This window comes from Poecilia formosa, unplaced genomic scaffold, assembly GCF_000485575.1.
Source record: "Poecilia formosa unplaced genomic scaffold, Poecilia_formosa-5.1.2 Scaffold48, whole genome shotgun sequence".
Taxonomy (NCBI): domain Eukaryota; kingdom Metazoa; phylum Chordata; class Actinopteri; order Cyprinodontiformes; family Poeciliidae; genus Poecilia; species Poecilia formosa.
The window spans coordinates 2,841,582-2,868,955 of record NW_006799987.1 but is presented as its reverse complement, the minus strand read 5'-3'; the positions used below and the strand labels follow the sequence as shown (position 1 = coordinate 2,868,955).

The 27,374-nt window shown below is 42.6% G+C and overlaps 2 protein-coding genes across 11 annotated transcripts; both read right to left on the bottom strand.

The window, feature by feature from the left end:
• Positions 1-2,533: 2,533 nt before the first annotated feature.
• Positions 2,534-18,784, bottom strand: LOC103138331 (heterogeneous nuclear ribonucleoprotein L). 8 transcript variants are annotated; one of them, XM_016671691.1, is made up of 14 exons: positions 18,664-18,784; positions 17,472-17,587; positions 13,862-14,099; positions 12,486-12,571; positions 12,105-12,201; positions 11,202-11,274; positions 7,659-7,691; positions 6,200-6,268; positions 5,500-5,747; positions 5,306-5,427; positions 5,025-5,226; positions 4,894-4,951; positions 3,924-4,034; positions 2,534-2,994 (listed from the first exon to the last, which is right to left on the bottom strand). In XM_016671691.1, the coding sequence occupies exons 1-14, from the start codon at positions 18,739-18,741 to the stop codon at positions 2,936-2,938; spliced, it is 1,590 nt and encodes a 529-aa protein (XP_016527177.1). In that variant the 5' UTR covers positions 18,742-18,784; the 3' UTR covers positions 2,534-2,935. The 8 variants fall into 8 exon arrangements, with proteins under 8 accessions (XP_016527177.1, XP_007552548.1, XP_007552545.1 ...); XM_007552486.2 differs by having other exon boundaries at positions 6,200-6,271; positions 18,664-18,783; XM_007552483.2 differs by having other exon boundaries at positions 3,888-4,034; positions 18,664-18,783.
• Positions 18,785-20,805: 2,021 nt separating this feature from the next.
• Positions 20,806-27,264, bottom strand: srsf7a (serine and arginine rich splicing factor 7a). Of its 3 annotated transcripts, none has more exons than XM_007552481.2 (8): positions 27,046-27,264; positions 25,564-25,800; positions 25,300-25,476; positions 25,127-25,219; positions 24,940-24,981; positions 24,780-24,824; positions 23,811-23,909; positions 20,806-21,448 (listed from the first exon to the last, which is right to left on the bottom strand). In XM_007552481.2, exons 2-8 carry the CDS (start codon positions 25,785-25,787, stop codon positions 21,397-21,399), a joined length of 732 nt encoding a protein of 243 aa, XP_007552543.1. In that variant the 5' UTR covers positions 25,788-25,800; positions 27,046-27,264; the 3' UTR covers positions 20,806-21,396. The 3 variants fall into 3 exon arrangements, with proteins under 3 accessions (XP_007552543.1, XP_007552542.1, XP_016527178.1); XM_007552480.2 differs by lacking the exon at positions 20,806-21,448 and adding an exon at positions 22,045-23,349; XM_016671692.1 differs by lacking the exon at positions 20,806-21,448 and adding an exon at positions 22,045-23,349 and having other exon boundaries at positions 25,564-25,797.
• Positions 27,265-27,374: the final 110 nt, after the last annotated feature.

Here is a 27,374-nt window from a genome sequence, read left to right as displayed (position 1 = left end):
TAATGTTAAATAATAAACTTTAATCCAACATTATCTGTACATTTGAGGTTTTAACAAATAAATATTTCTGTCATTAAAGCTGTATATGTGACTTGCATTAAAAATATTTTTACATATATTTTATGACATTATAATAAAAAGGGAAAAAAAATAGTTTGAAATGTTAAAAGTATGATTGAAAAACTCAGAAATTTTTTGATTAATCTCAGAATTTTCCTAGCTAAAACCTAACGAGAATTTTCTCCAGAACAAGCTGAGACTTCTGAATCTCTGAGTGGAAATTTACTTCCACTTTATTTTTTCTGTCTTCCCTTCGTCGTAAATATAAGACAAATAATCAGAGAAAGAATCAAACTCCTCTGCCTCTCTCAGTGCTCCCAGTACAAACTGTAGAAACTCTTCACTCTTTCAGAGCGACCAGTCAGAGCCAGGAGGCGGGGCTTAGCGCTGCCAATCATTCACAGGTGCCAACTGTGATAAAACAAAGTGTATCTGTTGTCATTCATTCAGTTTGTTTATTCCGTTAAATGTCATTCCTCGCACTGACCAGCAGGTGGCAGCAGCAGAGCGGCCAGAAACGCCGTTCTTGATACAAAATAAAAGATTTGTTTGTTTTCCTTTACATTTTAGATATATAAATATGAATTAGATAATTGTTTCAGATGTAATGAGTTATACATTTTTCTTAGGATGCTAAGGTTTATTTGAAGACGAAATAAGTTTTAAATGCTAAAATTACTTTAACATGTTTTAGCATTGTCGCAATGCATTTTGGGAGCTATAGACCGCCTGTATATTGGTTAATTTTGATTTCTGTTTCATAAATGTATTATTTCTCTGAGCTTCTGAATGTGTTTAGTTAAAAGTTAAATCCTACAGTGACTCAGGGAATATTTTAATCTCCCACCGTGAGTCAGAACCGGATGTGTGGAGTTGATGAAGGTCCGTCAGAGGAATGAACGGCATACTTACCTGGCAGGGGTGACTCCATGATCCTGTAGGTGGATCGCCCAGGGTGAGGATCAGCCATTGCACTGCGGCGATCTGGCCTCTGTGAATTCTCCACATGGGAGAATCTCAACTGCACAATTTATGGTGGTGGGGGACTGCGTTCGCGCTCTCCCCTGGTTTTAATGTTAAATAATAAATTTAGGGAAAACTGCTAGTACTGATATTTCATAGGCATTTAATACTAAAGACTTAAGGTTTTCAGCTTTTTACCAGGCTTTTAGTAATAAATGTTATTTTAAACTTGCTTTATTCTGAAATACAGCTAATTGGTAAAACCAGTAATTAAAGTTACTTATTTTAAACATATTTCATATGATAGTGGGGACTATGTTCTCGGTCTCCTCTGGTAATAAAAGTTGTCTTTAAAAGTTCTAGTTGTCGACTTTTTCCCCATCTTTGAACAATGCGATTTTTCTGTGTTTTTTAATTCAAACTTTAGTGGGCTTTCTAGCAGGAAGTGAATCATCGGAAGTCAAAATTGGAAATCAAAGAAGAAAGCGCAAATTTCCTTTTAGGAAAAGCACATGATAACAGCAGGTACTACAGAGGAATTCCTTCAAACTGTTACCCCTCATGGAAACAACACGAAGTTCAGGTCTATCGATCTGGGTATAGGAGGGAAATGGAGCCGCTGCACATAAACTCACTGTTGACGAACCCGTGGTTCCGCGTTGGAAACGAAACCTTTTACTGGGTCCTTGTGAAAAACTGAGCGGCCTCAGAGGTTTATACAAGTTTCTCTTAAAAAAAATAAAATAAAAAACTTTGTAGATAAAGTCAAGTGAGTTGCGCTCTATAATCTGGAAAATACGATACTTAGGTCACTGAGCAACCGAAGTGTAAAACTCCTCACTGCGCTTACAGGAAAAGCGTTTATTCACGGTTATTCGTGGCAATGCTAACTAGCCTAGCATTCATGACAGGGAAGTGGGGGGCTAATCTCACATTGAAATGTCCAAGTTTTCTTTAGAAAAGTTTGAAAAGTACAAAAGAATTGCTAGAAAAAAACCAGACTAATTTCTAATACTTCAAAGTTCTTTTTTAGACAATGAACAGCATAAATTTTGATTTTTAGTTTATTTTTCTAAGTTTTTTCTTTTTTAAAAACCATTAATCTCAGAAACTTAAGTTTTTATTAAGAAAAACTCAACTGTTGATTTCAAGTTTCTTCCTAGTTTTATTTTTTCTTTGAACAGCACTGCTCGTAGGGTGATTAACAACGCTAAGACCCGCCTTTTGGCTGATTGGTTGTTTGCATCTAGCACTGAAAGAAGTCAATTTGTCTTTCACAGATTTTCAGTCTGCAACTGTAACATGTTTCCACTTTCAAACATCTAAAATATATATTTTATGAAAGTTCAATACTGCAGCTTTAAACACCTCAAAGAGTTTTCATGTTTTTCACGAGTCAGTAAAATAAGTTTCCAGTGTGCCAGCAGTGACCTTTGTAAATGAAGTGTTTGAAACAGCAGGCAGAGGGCACTCGGACCCAGGGGATGAGAACCAGCAGAAACGTTTCATGCCCTGTTGAGCGTTTTCCTTTATTTTCTTAGAACAAAAACATTTTTTCTCCAGCTGCATATCAGGTCTGAACACACAGAACTAAACCATCAACATTTAAAACAACAAAAAACACGATTGAATAATAATAAAAGTTCAGAAAGCCGGTGCCGTCTTCAGCCATTAAACTGCCGGAGCATCGAAGTGACTCCTGCCTCTGGCAGCCATCTTGGAATACAAAAAGTCAAAGCGACAACCAGATGGTGTGGAAACAAACCGACACTCTGCAGCTCGTCTGCGCTGCAGAAGTTGGATTTAAAAGCTCGGCTGTCGGTTTAAACTCCAGACTGATAAAGTTGTCCTGGTTGATGGAGTCCAGCCGGGTCCGGTTCCGTCCTCTGGACCCAGAAGGGCCGGTTCCGTCTCAGTTGGCATGCGAGACGGTGGAGAAGCACAGCTTTAATGTGTAGGGGTACGGTCCGCCTGCAACAGGAAGGGACAGGATGAGACGCAGCAGCGGCACCGGTCCGGGCCGGGTCCGGTCCCGTAGGGCAGCAGGATGTGGATGAAGCTCAGAGTTAGTCCAAACCGGCTGAGAGACAATTCTCAAAACAGAAAACTGAGGCAGAATTTATTCTGCTTCACAGACATACAATGGCCCGTTTGGGACATTATACATGAGAGGAGCACATTCCTGTCAAAAAACTAACAATTTGAGAATTCAGAAATTTTCAAGAGAAAGTTCAAATTTCAGTTTGAAAAAATATTAAATTTGTTAAGAAAAAAAATGTATACATATATTTATCTGAAATTTTACTGAAAAATAAGACATTTCCATGCTCAAAGAGGAAAAAACCTCAAAGTTAGGTTAATCTCAGAAATATTTTGTATAAAAAAAAAAAAAAATCTTGAAAATTTCTTGAACGTTTCTTCCAAGTTTTTTTTGTTTGTTTTGACAATTCCCGAGTTTGAAAAACGTAAAATTAAAAATTTATGATATTTTCTGGAAAATCTCTGGGAGTAATTTTAACATTTGAGGTTCCCCCCTTATGAGATCATTCTAAAAATGTCCGAGTTTTAAAAAGAGAAATGTGCTACTTCGCCCCTAAGCCGCCATCAGATTACAGTCTGATCAGTTCTGCATGAACTGAGCCGTTTTATCGCGCCGTCACTTTAAATCCAAGTGAGCTACTGCTGGCCACGCCCCCCACCTCAACATTTACACTTTGTACGTGTTTAACTGGCTGCAAATAGAGTAATTACTCAGCCGTCCATCTTTGAAAAGCATTAGTGGGGCCTCCTGCACAGCCTTCAGCCTAGCGGGACCAACAGTGAGCAGTGAGAGAGCAGATAGTAGATGAGTGATCGAGACAAACCCTTTGATGACCCTTTGCTCGCCTGCCCCCCCACACCTGGGTTTTTCATCTGGTAGTGGTTCATCAGCGCCAGCGCCTCCATGGCGTCGTTGATGGACTCCCATTCCAGCAGGCCAGAGGCGCTGCGGTCGCTGGGAGCAGCGCCACCTGTTGGCAGGATCATCAGGGTCAGATCCAGAGCAGGAATGAATCAGTTCTGGTACCGATATCTGAAGGTTGGCACCGGCAGATACCAAAAACAGAGCCGAGTACTGGGTCATTTATAGATAGAAAAAAGATTACATTGGTCAAAAACATCAAATCTCAGGAATTTTCTAGATTTTTTATCCTCCCACTAGCAAATTTTTGAAGTTTTAAACTCAGAAGTTTTGAAGTTGTCTAGAAAATTTCTGAGATTCTGAATTTCTTGGCAGAATTTTACTCGATTATTTAATCAGTGAATAATTGATCCCAACTTATGGAAAATGTCTCGTCATAAGTGAATCTTTACACGATGCACCGATCCACTTTTCATATCTGATACCGATATCTGAGATTTAGCATCGACTAAATTGACTTAGAATGATTTTTAAATGCAGATTTAGATGTACTCAACTAGAGGTTAACTCTGCACCAGAACAGCACATTTAAAAACACCAACAGTTTAATGAAACATGTAAAAACGACTAATTTGTTCAATCAGTGCAGTTAGAAGAACAGCCAATAGAAAATGATAAAAACAGCAGCAAACCTTTCAAACAGTTCAGAAAGTGCAATCAGGAATTCTTCATTTAAAACAAATAAATCATGACGCTGCTCAGAGCCCAAAGTATAGAACCAGACTGAATAGATCTGCCGACATGGATTGGGAATATTGATCAGATCTACAATTCTTTCAATGTTGGTGCCAATAAAAATATTAGAATTGCATTGGTGAAATTCTAGTTCAGAAACAAAATCTTGATTTTTAGCCTTTGGATTTAATTTCCACACTTAAAAAAAGAAAAAGGAGTTTTAAAGTTCGTACTTTTTCCTGTGAACATTTTGACGTTAACTGGACTCTTGACGCCGAGTTCTTCACAAATCTGTAAAACATCAGGGTGAAACATGAAGGTTTGTGTTTTTTAAGATGGCGTCCTGCCTGCAGCGGCGGCAGACCTGAGCGAAGATCTCGGGCGTGACGTCGGGCTGCGCGTTGAAGAAGTGCAGCACGTTGCTCGGGTGCTGGATGCGGTTCTTGGCCGCCTGCTCCGGCGAGGAGAAGCGGTTGTTCCGGGAGCCGTGGAAGTCCTTGAAGCTGCTGGTGCCGTCCTCCAGCTCGTAGCACTGGCCGGGGACGATGGCCTGCTGCTTGGAGACGCTGCGGGGGCGGAGCCTCACGGTCAGGCCACGCCCCCTCAGTGCAGGAGGGGCGGGGCCACAGGGCGGACTGAACTCACCACACGTTGAGCTTCTGGCCAAACAGGAAGTTGTTGTTGAGGTGAGTGATGGCCCGGTCCACAGCGTAGCAGTCACCCATCTCCACCATGGCGGCTCCCGGTTTACTCTTCATGAACTTCACCTGTCAGGACAACAGAACCGGGTCAGAGAGCGAATGGACCGGGTCAGAGAACTGCAGCGCTCCTTCACTGACCCGCTCCACGTTTCCATAGAGACAGAAGATGTTGAAGACCCGGTCTGCGTTCATCTTGGCCGTGTCGAGCCCGTAAGCCATGACGACCGGCGAGTCGGCGTGGGCGCCGTATTCGCCGGGCGGCGGCGGCGGAGGCCCGTAACCCGGCCCGTAGCTCCGGCTGCCGCGGCCCCTCATCGGGGGGCCCATCCGACGGCCCTCGTAGGGAGGTGACCCGTAGCTCTCCTCGTAGCCATGGTAACCGCCTCCTACACGAGACAGGGACACGAGACAGAAAAAGGTGATGCACCAAACCGAAGGCGTAGAGTCGGTCCAACACAGAAGAAACGACTTAAAACGTTTACAAATTTTAAAAATGTATTCAATCACAAATTAATCTGACAGATTACTGAAATATATTGATGCTTCACAAGTTTGGCAAAAACAACTTTAATCTGTTCAGTCAGAGTCAGAGTTAGGAGTCGGACAGCCGATGTAAAATAAATAACTGATTAATAACACGTTAACCTTCGTAGAGAAACGTAAAAATAAACGGCAGAAAGTCCAATTAGGAAGTTAAATATACTGTAAAATAAATGAGCACACAGCATAGAAGTAGACTGCATAGATTATGGATTTAACCGATGTAGAATGTTTTTCAATAACTGGTAGATATTGGCTCTCTGATGCTAGATCAGGGGTCAGAGGTCAGCAGACTCACCATACTCTGGAGGATGGTCCCCCAGCAGAGCCGGCTGCCTCTGGCGCTTGTTGGGATTTGCGTTCACGTCTTCTGAGGACAGGAAGTCAGGAGGAGGAAGAGACACACAAACATGACTCCAGTTAATGAGACGGCAGGACGACCAGCAAACAATGAGCCGACAGGCCGAACGGCGCCCGAAGGAGCGCCGGGCTAAACGGAGCTCCGGGTCAGCAGACATGCTGCTCGAGGCTCATCATCTAACCAGGACCCCCCACAGTCAGACTGCCTCAGTGATCAGGGTTGAGGGGAGAGGCATGAAATGCAACTGCAGGAAGAGCAGCATGTCTGACTTCAGGTTCTGTCCGTCCAGAACCAAACAGACTAGGCCCTTTAAGACAACCCGAGTGGAGTAAGCAGAAACGCTGAAGGATGAGGTGGATGCAGATGATCGGAGGCCGCGTTCAGACCTGGCAGCAGCATGACCCGGGAGGACGACTGAAACCTGGAGAAACCGTAACAAACTGCTGCGTTTAACGCAACTTTATTAGAACAAAACACAAACCCAGGGTTTCTGCCACAGCATCATCAGCCTGGCAGCCCGCCAGGCTTCACCCGACTCCCACACCAGGCGTAGCGTTGCTTGGTTTTTATTCAAATCTTTTTTTTATTTCACCAAAAGGTTTCCGCCAAGGGATTATAAGCTGGGCTATGAAAGGCTTTAGCCTCTCTGAGCTAGCTAAAATAAGCTAAAAACTAAGTTGCCTAGCAACAACCTCATGAGTGACTTAACTGTTTAAAAATAAAAAACCAAATGGAGTAAAACCTGGATAACACAGGAAATGTCACACTACCCGTTTGTTTTAAACATCTGCCAAACAAAAAGACCAATTAATTAATATGAAATACTCATATCGTGACATTTTTCGGCCATATTGTCCAGCTCTGATTTTCACCCAAAATAAATGGAACGATGTCCAACACGACTGAAACCTGGAGAAACCTCAAACTGCTGCGTTTAACGCAACTTTATTAGGGGAAAAAACAGAAATTCTGATGCGTGTTGATGATTCTAACAGTGGCACTTGACAAAATTCAGATGATTGTGTTCATGATGTAAAGATTAAAAAAAAAAAAAAAAACCTTCAATGGATGTTTGGATAAAACCGAGGAGGTATGTAGCGCTGGATTATCCTTCCACTGAAGCACAACCAGTTGATAGTTAACATTTCTGAATTACGTTTTAATCAAAATGTCTTCCTCGGATGTTTGATTTGAGACCATGGAACATTTTTGAACGTTAAACGTAGCGATTAAACTAAGCTAGCTTTGATCCAGGTAGCAACAGGAGTCCAGGGTGGATGTTAGTGCCAGGTCTGAACAGGAGCCCAACAGGTGAACAGGGGGGGACCAAACACACAGGCACTCTGGGTCACAAATGGCTCAGTTAAAGTAAAGAGGTTTGTACGCTCACACACACCTGCACCGCTCCCATTGCCATCTGCATCACCATCTGTACAGGTGCGACAATCAGAGAGTCACAGTGGAAGCCATGTTATTCACCGTTACATGTTCACACAAGAGACAACAGTCCGCGTAAATGTCAGGGGGTAAATGAGGAAACCTGAACCCAGCTGTGCTAACAGTCAGTATGAATACGATTGGCTCCTTTGAAAAAAAGCCCAGGATGTAAATCGTGTGTTGTTGCGCTTTGGAAGGGTGGTGGTGGTGGTGGGGGTCTCGCATTACTTACTGCATGTTTACCAACACGGAGAGGGGGGGGGCATTAGCTGCAGCAGATCCCTCACTCTCCATTCACTTCATTTCATCCAAACCCTCCTCTTCCTCCTGCTCCTCTTCATCATCATCTCCTGGTTTTACCAAAGGCGGCAGCAGCGCTCACTGACGGCTGAGCCGGGACTCCATCTCTAGAGGAATAATCCTGCTTTAGCGTCCGCCACAGAGCACAGTTCAGAGTGGGGGAGGGCTGTGGCTCCTCTTAGCCGCAAATTGCCAAACCTGCATTACATGGAAGGCATTAAAAAAAAAAAACTAAACAAGGAATGAGCAGAAAAGAAGAGAAGGAGCAGAGAGAATGGGCGGTGGTCAGTGGCTCCGGTGTGAGTGGTGTTGGTTGGAGGTGGGTGGGTTCTGTATCAGTATGCATCGTCTGTGGGTCGTCTTGACTCTCCGTTCAGTGAGGCGCTGTAGATGTGGCAGGAGGGGGGGGACCGAGTGTAGCTCAGGGCCCCAAACGCGTCTCCGTGGCTCAATGAGTCCTACTTCGTCGTGTTGGGTGGGTGGGTGTCTCCTCTGTCCCTCTGTGTGAGCGCGGCTGTGCTTTGACGATGCGTGTTCTCTGCAGATCAGACTACAGGTACTGATGCTGGTCCATGCCTCTGCTCTCGCTTTTTAAACCTCCACAAGCCGGGTTTGGCTTTTTAAGAAACAGCCTCCGTTTCCATTTGTCTTTTAAAAACAAGAGGTGACCTCCAGAAATTTGCGGTCACGCGACAGCGGAAAAGACCAGAATCAGTCTTATGTCACAAAAACTCGACTCCAGGCGTTTGTATGAATCAGTCATTAAACCCCCAAGAAGACACCTCGTTACTTATCATCCAAGTTAATGTCTGATTGATGCGACATCTTCTTTGTAAAACACAACCAATAATTATACGAGTTTAAAAAAAAATCCCATCTTGCAACAGAACATTAACTTTTAACCACATTTTCACTTCAATTGAAAAGTGAAAATGGAGCGTTTCCTACGACCCAAGTTTCCAAAGATGGGATTAAAATCTCCAGAAGAAACTGGATAAAGTAGAAAAAGCCACATCACCAATTTGGAAGTACTTAAAGATATTCAGAACAAAAAAACTGATCAATAATTATCGATACTGACTGATGTAGAATAGTTGTGCACCGGTTGGTTTGGACCGATCTTTAAAAAGTCTGACCTGCCAATTCCGATTTTGGCCGATGCCAATATTTTTGTTTGAATTGTAGCCAAATGTTAGGTCTGTCACAATAACCAATAAATCAATCAATCACATGATAAATTACAATTCAAGAATTTTCATTTCCATGAGTTATTGTCTCCAACAAAAACTGAATGATGAAAGTCTTCAGTTTGGAGGGTTTTTTCAGAGACTTTCATTTATTTCTTGTTCAGTTTATACATTTTGGATATTTAAAATGTTCAGTGTGAAACGTTCATTACAACTTAAAGTTTATTATTAATATGTTCTTGCATTATTATCCCATTATATTCCTTTTAAACAACAATATTATCGTTTATCGTCCAGTTATTGAGACAGGCCTACATGTAAAGACAGACAGAAATCCTGACCTGGTGGGTCTGTCCGTGGTTTGTTTCCAGACTTGGGATCGGTTTCACAGTAAAGCATCGACCGATCTCCATAAATTCAGGAAATCGGGGTCGATTTATCGGTGCACCTCTCATATAAAATGCTTACATGGTGAAATGTTTTCCAGCCCTTTAATCAAAACCACATGTCCACTGTCCACTTTACTGGTGACTGTTGCAGATGTCTGAGTTGTTCTGTTTGTGCTTCTGTGTGTTTAGAACCGCGAGAACAAATAATCGTCCACAGCAGCCTCAGTAAAGCCGCCCGCCGCTCACCTGACGTGGAGCAGCAGGAACACGGCTGGCAGCAGAAAGAAACAAAAAACACTCCGATCAGGTTCGCATCATGGTGGCAGAAAAATGCAAACAATGGACGGCCAATGAGCGAACGCCTGGCGAACAAAAGCCTCACTGTTCTCAGCTGCTTACAGCTTCTGTAAAAGGCAGCAAACACCCTTAGGACAACATCCACTCAACCAGAAACCTTCCCCATCTCACTGCGCCCGTCATTTCTGCTCACCTTAAAAAAACATCAAGGGAAAAACTCTTTTAGAAACAATCATTTCTCTACATGAGGCCTGAGAAGTAAAAACTTGCTGCTCTGACTCGTTTGCACCGAGTTTAAGAGCGACAGCGAAGATGATCTGGTCAAACCCAGGCAGAAACTTTCAGCCCCAAACCCACATGAAGCTTCACAAGATAAAAATTTAAAAATGGGGGGAAAAAAAAACTTTTTTAAATTATCGAAACCTCTGGCTGATGGCAACATTATTTAACATTTCCAGGAGGAAAATGTTTTGTTTCAGAAATCAACTTCTTATCATAAAAACTGAGTTTATTTGTTAAATTTAAGAAATACAGTAACTATTTGCTAAATATGATAAAACCTTAATTCACTAAAGAAATACTGCTATTGCATTTTAGGCAACATGATGCTTATGTTTAAGGAAGGAATTTAAGAATTTGGATTTTTGGGCATTTAATATATAAAATAAGTTACTTTGGTTAAATGAAGGCGCCAGTTTTCAGCCGATTAATCGTAATTAGTAAAGCAGTGATTAGCTCTGCCTACATTATACGAAAATCAAGAAGCTAAATTTTAAAACTCTGATTATTTCCATCAATTCTCATTTTAAATTAAGTTCTTAATCATATAAACTTGAAAAACATGAGGAATATTTACCATGAATGCTGAATCTAGTTTTGGAAACCAGGCTGGACAAACGGACTCATGTAGGAACTTTTCTATTTCTTTGAGTTTTAGTATGAAAAAGGTCAAAGGTGACGCCGATCCCCACACGGTGTTGTGTGTTTACTGAACGGACTGGAGCGCTGCAGCTGGTAAAACTAGCTGAATCACAGCTGCCTGACAGCATCAGGCGCCTTACTGTCGATCAGTTGTAATCGTCGCCGAGCTGGAACAATGACATGCCAGCAGCATGAGGAATGCCAGCGGAGCAGAAAATCCCTTCCAGTCTAATAGCGTAACTGCAGGGTATCATCTTTCTGCTGCCAGCGTGTTCCTGCACATCCCAGCTCCCAGGCAGCGTTCACCCGGACCGGACCGGGCCGGACCCGCCCCATCACTAATCAGGAGGCAAAGTGAGCCGACTGACCGGAGGTCAGCGGCGCTCTGGCGCCCTCTGCAGGTTTTACCTGGGCCGCCCAGGTTGGGGTTGGTGTAGTCCCAGGTGTCCTGGTCGTTCTTGAAGACGTTGAGGCGGGTCGGCTGGGGAAACAGAGCAGCACAGAACGTCACCTTAAAGCTAAAACAGGGCTTTTCAACATGGAGGAAGAAGAGAAAAGTTTAAAACCAAAACATTTTTAACATCCTTTTTGTTTGGATATATTTTATTTGATTAAAAAAAGTTAAAGTAACTGATGCAAATGTAACTTCTGTCAGATTCATCCAGCTGCTTTGCTTCTCAAGCTACTGTAGGAGGAAAAACCAAAGAAAATGCAAAACACCAAAAGAGCTGCGGAAATAAAATGAAATCTGATGCGATTAGTGAAAAAAAATTACATATTTTCTTAGAATTAAAAGTTGGGATTGTGTTGATCACATTTTCCACCACAGAACTCAGAGCCGTCTAAAATCAGAAGCGACGAGGTCAGCATTATGCTCATCGAATGTAATAATTATTTAATAGGAAACATCCTAAAAGTTGATGCTTCTTTGCAGCTTTTCCAGTATTGTCTCTCAGTGGGGGTCAAAGGTTAATGTCTATGGAGGGACTGTGACATGGAGACATTTGGGAACCGATTCTCTAACTCATAATCTGATTGGCTGGAGTGTCTGAAAATCACCTTTAAGCTCCAGGTGAGGTCTGAACTAAAGCTCCAGGAAAAAATAAAAAAATTCCAAAGGAAAGAATTCCAAAGCGAGGAAAAATAGAGTTCTGAGGAAATGAAAGCAAAATGAAAAGGCGTTTTGGTGCAACTGTTGGCAGGTTGGTGTTGACCGACACTGAGGATGGAGTAGTTTATAATGGGTCTGTGCAGATTTAACTGCCTAATCTCAGCATGATTCAGGCCCAGCTGAACGGAGTCCCATCGTACCTTTGCGTATTCGATCTTCAGGGTGCAGCAGCCGGAGTAGATGTCGGCTCCGTTGAGCGACGCCTTGGCCCGCTGCGCGCTCTGCACCGAGTCGAATGTGGCGACAGTTAAGGAGGCGACGGCACTTCAGCTCTCCTGACTCTCTGCTTTTCCTTCACTTCACCCTCCATCTGATAAGTTTCTGCCTGACTGAATGACACCTTCAGTGACGGAACTGGCTCACGATGTTCTTTCGGTTATCATGACTCAATCTACATGCTCGCCTGTCACTCTGCTTTGTTTTTTTTCCCTGCTGAGCTCTAGATCTGGTTTTCCAGAGGGACCTGCTGCTGGTACGGCTTCCAACAGTAAAAGCTTGTTTCTACCCAACAGGAAGGATATTCCACCATGGCCTGGACGCCGTTCTTCCGGAAGATGACGATTCTCTGGACGGGCCCACAGTTGTTGCAGATGGTGTAGAGGACGTCCTGCAGGGCAGAGAAAACGCACAACAGAAACCCGTATAAATGGGCCATCTGAAACTCTGATGCAACAGACCTTGTCTGAAAGAAAAACGCAGATGCGGACTGTTCAGTTAATAGGAACTGACATTTGTTCCAGACGGGTTTTACCGTCTCACCACTTGGGCTCCGTCACATTCTGATAAACAAAAACTCAAAGGAGCCTTTTACAGATTAAACACTCAGTTATTTTCAATTGAGTGAATTATTTCTATAGCTATAATTCACAACATGTCGCCTCATTCATCCTGACCGGTCCTCCTTAAACAGTTCAAGTTCAGCCTATTACTGAATCACTAAGTTTTTATATCTAAGGAAACCCAGCAGATTGTATCGAGTCAATGACTTGCAGTATTTCTTCCTCCCGGTTGAGCGACAGCAGAGAAAAAAACTGTCCTCCGATGGGAAGAAACCTCCAGTGGAGGCAGAAAGAAAAGAAACGCAATTAAAATAAGTCTGTTCAAGAGATGAGTGATTAAATAACGCACCGCTTCCTGTCTTCTTCAGCGTCTCTGTCAGTAGTAACGTCTGGCTGCTGATCATGTGACTCGTGTGTAAAAACTGTTTCCACTGCAGTTTTGCCAAATGCAGTCAAAAAACCACTTCATCCCAGCGTAATCTCTTTTTTTTTTTAAAAATCAAGTAAACATGGTTTTTCAGAGTTAGTGCGTTTCCATTAACCCAATTTATTTTCGCAATTCCAACAAAAGAGCAAATTAATGTTTCAATTAAACATTAATTAATTAATTAGCTCTTCCAATTAAGAGCAAACTAATGTTTTTAAATATAGATGAAAACAAACCTGGTGTTTGGGAGTTTCTCAGTTTTTCATGGAAAAATTGGATCAAATTTCCACAACAGAATTTCACTAAAATTAACCAGCAATATTTTCTTGTCATTAAGTTCAAAAATGTGCCTCTCATGATATCAGTGATATCAATATCCTGCTAAACTTATGTTTTGCTTTTATTTTAAAACCTAAAAAAACAATAAAATGGTGCTTCTTTAAAAAAAAAAGAAAAAAAAAAAAAAACAGATTCCCATTGGTAAACATTTAGCAAAACTACCTGCCATGATATTTGACCAAAATGTGATAAATTAGACACTGCAATTATAAATCTGAATCAAGTCCTACCGCCATATTTTAGAACTTGAGGGTAATAAACGGTTTCCAAGGCGACACCACTTGGTTTTTATTCCTGGTCTTTTTATGCCATTTAGGCTGAAAACCCAGCCAGAAGCTAATGTGTCCATTACCGTGGTGATGGGGTAGATGGGGTTCATGATGGTGAAGAGCAGAACGTTGTTGACGCTCCTGGAGTCGTCCGAGTCTCCTGGCCTGGAGATCTTCTTGCTGGTGGAGTAGTTGATGAAGGCCGGGTGTCCGGCGATGTAGACCTGGTTGTCGGCTGCATACGTGACGGCGGTCGACGAGCCGTTCATGTCCTCGTACTCCACCAGAGCCTGCCGCTTGTTTGGCATCACAACCACATAGCTGGAATGTAAACACACGCTGTTTTCTGCTCTGATCTCTTCACACACACTGCTTCGTAACAGAGCATGAAGATTTATCTCTAAACGGTTTCAATCAACCAGTTTGGCATCATTGTTACACGCCTGGCTGTAATCACAACACCTTTACAGGACGCTGCCCAGCTGCAGCATCTGCTCTGATCGTACACCAGGACTTTATTAAAGCTCAGTGCAGGAAACAATGACAGCTGAGGTTAATCTGATCTAGAATCAGTTCATCTGCATCAACACCAGAAGAGAACTGCATGTGCTGCTGGAACAATGATTACATCTGTTAGCAGCAGCCAGGCCTGTGGCAATGAGCAATAAATCAATTAAAAGATTGATAAATTAAAACAAGCTTAATAATTTACATTTACATGATTTATCATCTCTACCAAAAACTGGGTGATAAAAGTCTCGAGTCTGGTGTTTTGGTCTCAACTAAACCTTATTTGTAGAATAATCTTGTTTCCAGAGGTTTTATAATTCAGCAGTTTTCTTCATTTATCTTGGATATTTAAAAAGAAATTGATTAATCGGATAAAAATCAGCACATTCTGTTTTCATTTAAAAACTCAAGAACAGTTTATAAACTATTCAGTGCCTAAAAGGGCAAATGTTTTTTTTTTTTGGTGAATCTGAACCAAGTGAAGCCAAAACTGTCAGTTTGCAGCCAAAGGGTTGAATGTAAAATGTACACATTATTTGTACAGTTTTGGCCTTATTACTGCCATTTCAGAAAACAATAATCCTTTTTTTAAAGTCTGTGTACTCCAGTTGACAACTGATTGAAAACCTGATTAAACTCCAACCAGGACCAGAGCGGCAGCATCAGCCCATCAGCTGCAGTGACGTCATCGTCTCTCCAGGCCAGTAGTTTACCTGGTGATGCTCGTTTAATGCAATAAATTTTAAATTAAGCTTTTAAAGGATCTTTAAGATGTTACAGTAACATCTGCCAGGTGAAACGTACCGCATGAACCAGAATTAAATCAAATAATCCTGGTAGCGCTACCCTCCAGCGCTGTTTCATGACACTGATGTGAAGATTATAAGACTCTTCCAGGTCATCTGTAGCCCCGCCCCCTTTCTCCTCCGAGTAAACAGACCGCTGTGTTTACAAAGTTCACTCAAAGTTTGGCCAAGTTTTTCCCACTAACTCGGCACAGTTCACTTAAATGCAGTTAAAATATGTGAAATAAAGGCGAAAAGCATCTGTAAGACTGTGAATCAGATGTTTAAACTGAATGAAGCACAAAACTTTAGTAACTTCAGATTTTGTTCCACAAAACTAAACTTTGGGGTAATTTGAGCTTCTTACGCCGTCAGATAACAGACCATCAATCGATTTTGCTCACTAATTATTGCTATAACAGTAATATTGTTTTGAGATCATTTTGAAGTAAAAATATAAATAATAATGCAAGTTCACCCCTTAAACAAACTTTAATTTTGTACCAAAAAAAAAAAAAACTGTGACTAGGACAAGAAGCAATAAATTACTCACATGATAAATAAAAAAAAAAACTCAATAATTTGCATGATTTATCATTTCTGTTTTTTCTCTTTCTACCAAAAACTGGATGATAAAAATTCTCAGTCTGGTGTTTTGGTCTGAACCAGCCATTTTTGAAGGATAATTCTGTTTACAGAGACTCCAGAATTTATTGTATTTGTTGTTTTATTTATTTGGGATATTTAAAGTGTATTCCAGTTCCAGTGTTAAACATTAATTAGAATTTAAAGTTTATTGATCTTTGAGAATATGTTCTTGCATTATTAACGTTATATTAAATCAAAATGGTCTCAAATCAACAATATCATTTATAGCAAATAACTTCTGGGAGAATTTATAGTCCAAATGTGTTATTGTGAAAAACTCTTATCTGGAAGGCATCTTAAATATCCAAAATGAGATGAAAATAGAAATAAAAGCCCCCCACACAACCAAAACAAAATAAAATGGATTTGGAAATCTCAACAAAATTGTCCTTAAAAAACAACAATGAAAATCAAGTTCATTCTGGGATTTTATGATTAAGAATTACGACTATAAAAGTAAACTAAAATGCAACATGGCCACTCAGACTGCAGACGCTTTGAAAACCATCAGATTCAGCTTCACAAATAGTTTTTTTTTTTTTTTGATTAAAGATCTTAATTGGGTTGTTCAGACTGCAGTGGAAGAAGTCGGATACGGGTCTGTGTAAGTAGCCTTAGATCCTGGTGATGTCCAACCAGGGAGAAATGTTTGGCATTCTCCCAGCATGCATCCTGATTGGCTAGCTGCAAAGAGACACACCTACTGAGTCAACCATGCTCCATGAGGTCAAACAAACCAGACAGAGGCCAACTGTCTGCCTGCAGAATCTGTCAACATGAAAGTGATCGAAAGGCAGGAAATGAACCACCTGACAAGCTGCTGAGTAACAGCCTGGACTTGGTCTTCCAGCTTTTCTGTTCTAGGTATGGCAGTGCGGCCACCGTGTTGTGACTGAATCATCAGCACAACGTTCTGATATGTCAGGACAGAGGTTCCCAAACTGTGGGACGCGTCCCCTAGGGGGGGCGCTGTGCCATTGCAGGGGGGGCGCGGGAAGCTGTCTGGATGAAAAAACAAAACAAAAAAAAAAACATGAAGGCTGTATGCGCTGGGTTTTTACCTTAGAATGGCCAACTCTCCGTTATTTCTCTGTCAATTTGATACAATAGGGGCTTCTGCACTTCCCATATCTGTGTCCTCTGTCACTTTTATCAGCAGTTAAAACTGTTTAATCCATTGTTAACATGTCGTAACCTGTTTTTCCGAGCCGCCTTTAAACACAACATGAGCGCTACGACGCTCACGCTGGGTTTCCACCTGTGGGCAGTGAAGGAGACCTGCTGCTGCTGGGCGGAGCTACAGGTGTGTGAGATTCATGGCAGCAAACCAGCAAAACACAAAGAACTTTTCACAGTTTTTCCCCCAAACTAACAGACTGTTGAAAGCTGCTGGATGCAGGTAATGTTAACTAAAAGATGACTAGCTAATATCAATACAGCACCTTAAGCTTGTTAACAAGTAGCTTGTAGGCTACTGGTGTTGTTGTCTATGTTCAGCTACGATTCATTTTGCCCCCCAAAAAGTTGATTCCTCCCCCCTTGTTCGTCTGGAGCCGGGGCTGAGTATAACAGGGAGTCTAAGAATCCGTCCCCCTCCCCCAACCCCGTCCTTCGCTCACACACGTTGTTCAACCAGACAGCTATTTGTAAGCCATAGGGGGGGGCAGAAAAGTTTTGGAACCACTGTGTTAGGAGGTGAAACATAATGCGTCACATGCAGCTGAAACAGTCCAGACTTCATCTTCAGTACCTGATGGCTCCGAACTCCTGCAGCGCCTCTACGAGGTCGGCCTCCGTGACCCCGTCCATCAGCCCCCGGACGTGAACCACCACTGAAGGCAGGGTCTTGTGTGGGTCTTCGTATCCCTGCGGGTAGAAAAAGCAGCAACTCACACAACTGGTTTGGTTTACTGGTCCGACTTGTTGCCTAAGGGAGGATAACGGAGCGCAACATTGTGGACAACCCTGAGAAGCTTAAGACATTTTTTTTGGTTCACTTCCTAAGATATTTCTTTTAATCTCTCATTTATTCAAACTTTCTAAGTATTTTTGTTCTACTGTAATTGTTTTTTCCCCCCTAGGCCTTCGTTGATATTTGAGATCTTTTACAAATAAAACCTATTCTGTTCATGAAACTGCTTTACAACATAACCGCTGCAACACGGACTGCTACAGGAGATTATTCCTGCCATTAGCATCTACAAAACAACTGACGGACCTTAAATAATGAGTTACATTTAATTTATCTTTAGGATTGTTATTTGTTTTATTCTATTAACTTATTAAAAAGTTGCACAAAAGACAGTTGGTTTTGTTTTGTTTTTTTCTTTAGGAAAAAAAAAAACGTTTTAAGAGCCACTTGCTGCTCCGGAGCCGGAGGTTGCAGACCCCCAGTCTAGCGGAACCGAGCTGCTCGGGTTCAGTTTCAGTGGCCGGTGGAGAAACGGGAACCAACTGCTGCCGTTTCAGTTCATTTGTATGCAGTATTTATCCAGACTGTGTCTCTATTTTCAGTTTTATCTGAGTTCAGTTGGGAAAACTGCTGCATTAAACAGCGTTAGGCCCAATTAGCCGAACAGAACCATGCTAACGTCCCCCGGTACTGGAACAAAGCCGGGCTCTGATGAGGCCCGGTGGGGAAACCGCCCTCCCTGGGTCCCGCTCAAAGCGAACCACACGAACACGCATTGGAATAAACACATGGGGCTCTGCTGCATTTCATAACCCACCATTTTGAAAACGCAAAGCTAAGCTAGCCCCTTTTAAAACGGGGAGTTCGGAGAATCAACGGTTTCCCGTCGCGGTGCTCCACCGACATGAAAACGCGTCGTGACCGCTTTCAAACGCGCACATGAATGAATTAAAAGTGTACCGGAAAAAAGCCCTCCAACAGTTTGGTCCGAATATTCTGGAAGTAAAAAGAAATGTCGCAGCGGACTCACTGTGGCCATTCCGTCGGTTTTCTGTCGTTTTGTTGCCCTGCCGTCTTCGCTGTAGTAACGGCTCGCTGCAGTAGCCATGTTGTCCCGGTTAAAAAGAATGCTCGACTGAAATGGACGGAAAATTCATGAAAAACGAGGCATGCGTCGCCACGCCCATTATGGTGACGTAATGAAACGTGATAGGCTCAAATGGGTGTCGATTTTAATTTACACCAATAGGAGAAGAGATGGCATAACCTTTAGTTGGTTGGCCCCAAAGCTTGAATACAACAATGTCATTGAAGCATTTGTCACTTTCAAACTTTCTTTTCATATTCATTTGAAGTCTCACGGAAGAAAATATCTTGATTTTACTTTGTTTAAATTTAATGTTTGTAAGCTGTGAGCAAGTGAAAAGCCAAGTCAATCCATTGTTCATGCACATAAACATGGCTGATTCTGATTCTAAAGTTTTATTTACAGCACGAGGTATTTCCAGATGTGGGTGGAGTAAACAAATATTTTGTCAAGTAACAGTAGAATTACTACAGCATATTTTTACTCCAGTAAAAGTAAATTAATGTTATCATAAAGACAAACATATAAAGATAGGAGCCAACTCTAGTATTTCAAAAACTAAAATGAAAAATTATACACCAACAAACAACAGTTATAGCAGATTCACTTTTCCAAATTGTGAAACCTTCTAATAATGCACACATACCTCAGACCAGACCTGGGTTTCTTCTTCAACGAGTGTCCAAATATTTTACTCATGTAAGAGCTGCGAGAGTAAAAGGTGTGATGTAGTAAAACTTCTAGAAATATATTTTTTAACTCCCAAAAACGTCACTCAAGTAAATGTAAATAATAAGCTACTCTAAGATGTATTCAGGTTCAACTCAATTTAAATCAATGAAAGATTTTTTTTAAATACAAACAGAAAACCAGTGACTTAGTCTGATCTGGTCAGATTGCTTTTCCTGGTTTTGATAAGAAATCTGCACGCCACATTTTGGATGATTTGCTTGATTGATTTGATTTTTACCAAGAACAATAAAAACATCTTTGTAATACAACTTCATGTAAGTACAACCATCTAATTGTTTTTGTGTCCTGATTGACAATCCTGATCTGGCAACAACTCAAGGCTGCTTAAATTCTTGTCTGCGTCCATAACCACAACTATGTTTCTAGTAAACTGAGGTTTTCGCTCCTATCTCCAACGTTGATCACATTTTCTGAATCACACACCATGACTTCTGTCTTTCCTGCATTAAACTGGAGGAACTTAGTCAATTAATTCAACATAAAATGTGTGCATAAAATCAATGTTGTCATCTGGTGACACAAATAGAAAGTCATCATCCGCTGTGTTACTGTATGAAATCTAACAGCAATAGTCTTTAATAAAAAGTCCCTGAGTGGAGCCTTGAGGAGCCCCACAGGATTAAACTAATAATCTACCCAGTAAGATCTCAAGCAACTTACTGGTTAAGATGAAACTTTGGAGGTTTTAACTGGAAAACCAACTTAGTGAAAGATCTTTATCAGTTAACTGATGAACTGAGCAGCGCTGCTGTTTCTCATGAGCTGAATAATTTAAAAGTTCTGACACTAAATTTTCCAAGTTTTTTTGTATAAAAATGTAATCTTAAAATGTATTTTTGGCAGAATTTGCAATTTTGTCCCATCTACAATAGCCCTAGTACAGTACTTATTTAATACATTAGAAACATATTTAAAAATGTAAACTAATTCAAATCCTTTTTAAAATAAAACATTTCATAGCCTAAAATGATATGACAGCATTCCTGTAGTGTACAGCTGATATTTGTATCAAAGGATGCAGGTAAAAATTATTCTAACCTGAAAAGCTCAGCTTTGTTTTGGCTTCATTACCACTCTATGTCTTTTTGCTTTTTTAAAATGATTAATCAGTTACTAAATTAGTTTATTTTAATAATCGCTTTGTCATGCGTTGGTCACAGATAAAACCTTGAACATGGCCTGTGGTTCTCATTTTTATTTACCCTGCATTTCCGTAAAGGTAGCCCAGTTGTGCAACAGCTTGAGAAGAATAGGTTTAAAATATTAAATTAGCACAACGTCAATGTCTGAATCTTACAGGATATGAACAGAAACACACAGAGCAGCAGCAGGATGTGTTGAAGAGGTTTAATCCAAAATAAAACGGCCACACTTTCACTTCTACAGCCGAGAACAGAAAGAAAAGCAAACAGCTGCCCCAACATGAGCCTTGCTTGTGTTTTAAAATTAGGTCAGAGCAATGAATCAAACTCAGGGGGAATCACATTATTCAGGCAGCTTCATGAAGGGAAAGCAGGAAAACAACGTGACTTTAACTCTAAAGGCATGCAGAGCAACAAGTGTCCCTGTGAAGAGGAGACCAACAGAAAAACTCAGGATGTTTTAATACTTCAGCTCATTTCATCTCCTCAGCCCATTCCTGCCATTTTCTGATGGAAGATCTGAGTTTTACAGCTAAAAGTCAAACGTCTTAAAGGTGTCGCTTCCCGTCTCTGCTACGCTTTTCAAAATACAGACTGCTTACACAGCAGCAACAGTTAAAACTACTCCTATTTATACAACCTGGGGCATGTGGAGCTGTGGAGACGGCAGTCCTGGCAGTAAAAAAAAAAAACAAACAAAAATAGATCTGGAAATAATGAGACGACACGGACCGATACCAGAACCAAAGGAAAACTGCTGCTGGCTGCGAGTCTTGGTGGCTCAGTCGTCTGCAGGCGTGGGGCTCCGGGCCGGACTCGCTGAGCGGGAGCGACTGAAACACAAAGGGACCGGGGTCAGCCTGCGGCGGCAGCAGACGGGGAGACACACCTACAGCTTCTCTGCACTGCAAAAACTACCAGGACTAAAGTCAGTTTAAAGGGCCGGCGCGGCCGAGCCAACTGTCCAGACGGGTTTACGCCGTTTCACCGCCGCAGCGACGCTTCCGGGTTTTTATGTGATTTACAACTAACAAGTCAGCCTGTCACAATAATCAATAAATCAAATAATCACATTACAAATTAAAATGAGTTTGATAATTACCTTTTGAATAATTTATTGTTTTTCTCTTTCTATCAAAAACTAGACGTTAAAAGTTTTCAGTTTGGTGTTTTGGTCTCAACAGGCCTTTATTCTGAAGGACAATCTTCTTTACAAAGACTTTTTCATATTTAAAATGTCTTCCAGTTTTAGGGCCGAATGTTCTTTAGAATTTAAAGTTTATTGATCTTTTATTGATCTTTGACAATGTTTTATATTTTTATTTAACCAGGTGACTTTTAAGAACAAATCCTTACTGACATTTATGACCAGGCAATTACAATTTTATCACTTTAAAATGGTCTCAAAGCAACAATATTATTGTTTATCGCAATAACCTTTGGAACAATTTATCATCCAGAAATATTTGTTATTGTGATCGGTCTAATGACGGCAAATCACTTATTATAAAAACAGTCACCATGTCATGACAGTTTGGTATGTCAAATAATCTGGAAGAAAAAAGAAAAGAAAAAAAATCTCTGACTCCTCCCAGTACGATCTAAAAACAACCAATCAAAACCAGGAGGCGGATCTTAGCGCTGTCAATTACCCTGTGTGTGTGACGCTCCATCGCTTCCTTGCTCTCTGCAGCTAGCATAGCTGTTGTGAATGCTAAAGCTAGTCGCAGCATAGTCACTAATGACGGCGGATAAATGGTTTTCCTATTGTTTCTTTGCCATTAGCACATTTAGCAGCGAGTACATGAGGTTGACTGACAGCGCTAAGCCCCTCCTCCTGGCTCTGATTGGTTGTTTTTAGTGCATTTCTTCAGGAAGCAGTGTTAGCTCAGGGAGGAGACCGATGTTTTCACAGATTATCTGTGTCACATTAAACTGTCACAACATGGGGAGAGTTTAAACAAATATGTAAAAAACATTTTATAAAAGTTGCATCCTGCAGCTTTACTGTGAAATAGTTTTCTTTTTTCCAACATTTTCAGAACATCGACGCACTGATGATGTAAACGCAGCGTCAGAGAGCTGATCTGGGCAGTTGGGTTGACCGTGCGGCGCCTTTAAGCTGCACTAACAGATTTCATGTCAGAATGAGAAGCTGTGGCGGCGGGCGGCTAACGCCCTCTTTCCTATCTGTCAGCCTGACACACATTCACACGTCCACTCACTCACTCCCACATCCAGCCACACATGCTCGCTTTTTAACGGCTTAACATGTTCTGTCACCATCAACATGAGCTTAGTCAGGGGGTGGGGGGTTGGTTACCTTTGGAGACAGCGGCAGAAACAACAAGTACAGAGAAGCGAAGGATCAAAGGACTGAAGGACGGACGACTACAACTCGGAGACGCTCTTGAAGTCTGATCTCTCGTCAGCTCTGTGTCTCACGCTCAGAAGCTAAGACCGAAGCGAAGAACTCTGGTAGGTAGGGGGGTTCTGGTAGGTGGGGAACGGGTTTTTAAAGCCCGGCTCTGAAGGCTGGCCGGCTGGCTCTAGGGGCGAGGGGTCGGTCGGTAGGTCGACCTCTGTCTCGCTGTCTAACGTCAGACGCAGGCGGAGGCTGATCTCAGGTCAGCGCTTAAGTCACCCTCCCGCAGGCTGTGCACACCGCCAGCTGGCAGACCCTGGGCCTGGGATCAGCGGCGGTGTCTGTGCAGTGCTCAGCTCCCACCACACGCTTTAAAGAAAATATGAAAAATAAACAAAACGTTCTGCAAAGATGTTCACCCCAACTCACACCACTGGTGCTCATTTAGCTGATCTCACCTAGCAAAGCTGCCCTCGGCTAGCCAAACTCAGCTAAGTACCTTCTGTCTGCTAGCTTTGCTAATGTCTGTCTGCGTTAGCTAAGAGTGGCTCCAGGAGAGCCGGTGTCATGGCGGCTCGTCGTCTTCCTGTGCTCCCTGTTCCCGATCAGAGCCGATCCGGAACAGAGAGCACAAGAGCCCAGGTCTTCCTTCCGCTGAACTTTCCCTGAACCAGCGGTGAGGAAGCTGTGGAGTCTTCGGATCCTCCGTCTGGCCGTCGGCGCCCTGGCTAAGATGGCTGACTCTGACCTGAACACCTGCCCTCTACACTCATATCACCCCTCCCACTGCCCTGTGCTGCCACACACACACACACACTCTGAGGATTTACCTGGCCCGCTTGTGGTTGGCCGACGGCGATCGAGAGCGGGAGCGAGATGCAGAGCGCCCCCTGGGGGCAGAGCCGGACCGAGAGCGGGACCTGGAGCGGCTGGGGAGACAAAAGCAAAAACTAAACATGAAGAAATCACATTTATCACGCCGGACTCATCCTGATGCTCTGCAACCGGGGAACATTCCAGGACCGGATCAGTTTTACTGCACCAAACCAGTCCAGTGATGGAGAAAAACCAGTATGGGTTTCCAACTCAGAGCTGCTGGAAACGCCTCGCCCAGTCCGTTAGCAGAGCAAACTCTTCCACTTGGGCCACATCGAGGTCAACAATGTCTTAAAGGGCCGGTAGTGTCAGAGAAATAAAACTACTGATTAACAAACCATTAAAATATTAAAACATCGCTGCCGCCGCAGTCGATAATAAATATATTCTCACCTTCGTGTAAGAAACAAAACAACTGATTTGACTGATGAAATAATATTAAAAACACAACAGTAGCCTATAAAGCTCCAGAGTTTCTGAGTTTAACTCATGCAGTAGAGGATCCAACCGTACCAAGAACTGGAACCAGTTTGGAAGGAAGTCAGTCATTTTCCGCAAGGAAGACATTAATTATGATTTTATCAGCAGAAAGGCATTACTGTAAACACGAGGGAAAAAAAACACGGATCAAGTAATCTCACATTCCCAGCATATTTACTAAACCACGACGTCACCTTAAAACCAGCTGCACTAAAAATGTTTTTACTGGAAACCAGAGTGGAGATCAGTTTTCACAAGGAAACAGAATCAAAAAACAAACAAAATGAGGAGAAATAAAAATGATTCATAGTAAAAACTCAAAACATTTTCAGTCGGTGTGAGGAGAACTGGGACTGAACAGCAACAATGTTCTGAAGGACCAGGGCGGGGTCAGAGGTCAGGCTGGACCCTGACCCTTGACCCCAGCCCCGTCCACTGCATACCTTCTCACTGGAGTCCTGGACTTGGACCGGGCCGGGGAGCCAGACCTGGTGATGCAGAAGCAGAGAATGTTTTCATTAGAGCAGCGGGAACTTCCTGGATGCAGCCAGAACCGGCCGGCTGGGTTGCAGCGTGTCTGCGGTCAGACCGCTGCGGTCTCACCTGCTTCTGCGTCTGGAGTATGACGGCGATCTGCGGCGGCTCCTGGTAAACAGACGGAAGAAACGGTTAGCACCGGTCGGACCGGCGTGATTCAGCATCACAGAGCCGACTCCTAGCCGAACCAAACTGTGCAGATTTTTTTTTGGTTAGCATTCCTGGTGGCCTGCCCGTTTCCATGGCGACCTACCGGCTGTAGCTGCGGCTACGGCTACGAGAGTGAGAGCGGTAGCGCCGTCCGCGGGACCTGGACCGTGAGCGGGATCGGGATCTGGACCGGGACCTGGAACAGAAAGACGGCCAAGTCAGCGCTGCTCTAATGAGCTGACAGGCGCTAAGCGGCTAGCACGGCCCCACCCCCACCTGCTGCTGCGCCGGCCTCTCTTGCTGTAGCGGTAGCAGTCGTAGGCGTAGTGGCCCCTGTCCCCGCACTGGTAGCAGCGGTCGTTGGGGTCAAACTGGCGGCGGCTGGGGCGCCCGCGGCCCTTCCTGGACAGGCCGGTGGACATCTCCACACGAACACGGGAGCCACAAAGGATCCTGGGAATGAAGGGCCGCCATGAGTTCAGAGAGCAGAAATCCTAACCTGTTCTACTAAAAACCTGTTCAATGGAGGACGAGACCTACTTCCCGTCCATGCCTTTGACCGCGTCCTCTGCGTCTCGGGGATCCTCGAACTCCACAAAGGCAAAGCCAGGCGGGTTCCTGGCTACCCACACGGTCCTCAGGGGCCCGTAGTAACTGAAGGCCCGCTCCAGTTCCCCTTTGGCAGCGCCGTTACCAAGGTCACCGACGTAAACTTTACAGTCGGTGGCCCGGGACGAGCTCCGGGACGACGAGTAGTACGACATCGCTCCTCAGCAGCTGGGTTCAAAAATGTGATGAATTTGCAAAGTATTAGGAGCATTGTAGATAAAAACTTTAAAAATTGGCCACATAGTACATTTCTGCTGAAAACTGTCACATATTTCCTAGACACTGTAATATTGTGCGGTAAAAATGATAAATTTCCACCATTATAGGCATACATTTACTATTTCAAATTAGAATTTGGGCTGACATTATCTGCGTTTTATAAATTTGTCACCTCAAACTTAGAGGACTTTTTTGTAGCATTTTTTTTACTTTATAATTTCAGAAAATATCTTACTATCTTTACAATATTTACTATCGTAAATTTATTCCAATAATCATGAAAACTGTAAAAGTAAAAACAAAGATTCCTCACAAAATTATGATTTTTCAACTGAGAATATCCTAGTTATTTCATGACACTTGAGATTTTGCGTTTTCAGAGGGTTTTGACCACGTTATTTAGCTTTTTTCTACATTTTTTGGGCCGCTGCATTTTTCTCCCGTCGAGGAGCGCGCGGGAGGTAAACAGACCGTCTCCATGGAAACGGGATTTTGCCTGCCGCTAAAACCCAAACGGGATTCCGTTAACCAACAGCAAACTATTTACCTTACGACCGTTTAGTGGTGTGGATTCTTCATGCAATGACACAAACCGAAACCCGAAAGTACTGAAACCAGCCCTCTGTGTCTGCCGCTGCTGCAGGTGGTCTGACGCCATGATGGCAGGTTTAAAACCCTTAAACCTCCCCTTTTTTAACCTCAAAAAATATAGATACACACATATATCTATATATATTTTTTTACATAGTTTATGCTAAAGAAAGACACGGACTGAGCTAAGTGGTTCGTAACCACCAGACTTATTGGACTGGTGGCTCTCAAACGGCATTTGTGTATTTATTATTATTATTAAACTAGGCTTCATAAAGATCTCCACAGTTTTCGAAAAACAATCTCTTACACCATTCTAGATAGATTTACATACTGTAATACTGATACAACAGAAAGTGAGGTGCGGAAAGTAAATTGTAAATGTGTGCTAGTGTCTCTATTTTCCTGCCTATAATCTCCGTGTTTTATGCCTAATAGAAAAAAGGTCTGTTTAAACAACTTTAAATGAAAACACGACTGAACAATACAGAAGTGTTTAAATACGTGAGTTCCGGGATTATTAATAAACGGTTAAATCCAGGAAATAGTCCAGGCCCGGCTCATAAACAATGGCGGGCGGCAGCACGCGTTAGCCGGCCTTACCTTCCTCTGTTGATTTTTGTAACTCCGCTTCGAGGAAAAACCAACTCCGGCAGTCTCTATCGGAAGCCGGTGGTTGTAGCGAAGAGACAGGAATAAAAATTTTACAAGATAAAGTTGTTTAACCGCCACTAACACGCACGTTAATCTAACTCCCGCATGTCTTTCCGCAACAACTTCAACTCCAACGGCTAGCAGGTTCTTCTTCTTGTCTTGGAATGTTGGCGGTTAGTATACCAGCTAGTGCTGTTACCGCCCCCTACCGGAGTAAAATATGAACGTGAATGCTGGACAAAGGGAAATTACCCATACACACAATTTAAATACGGTTA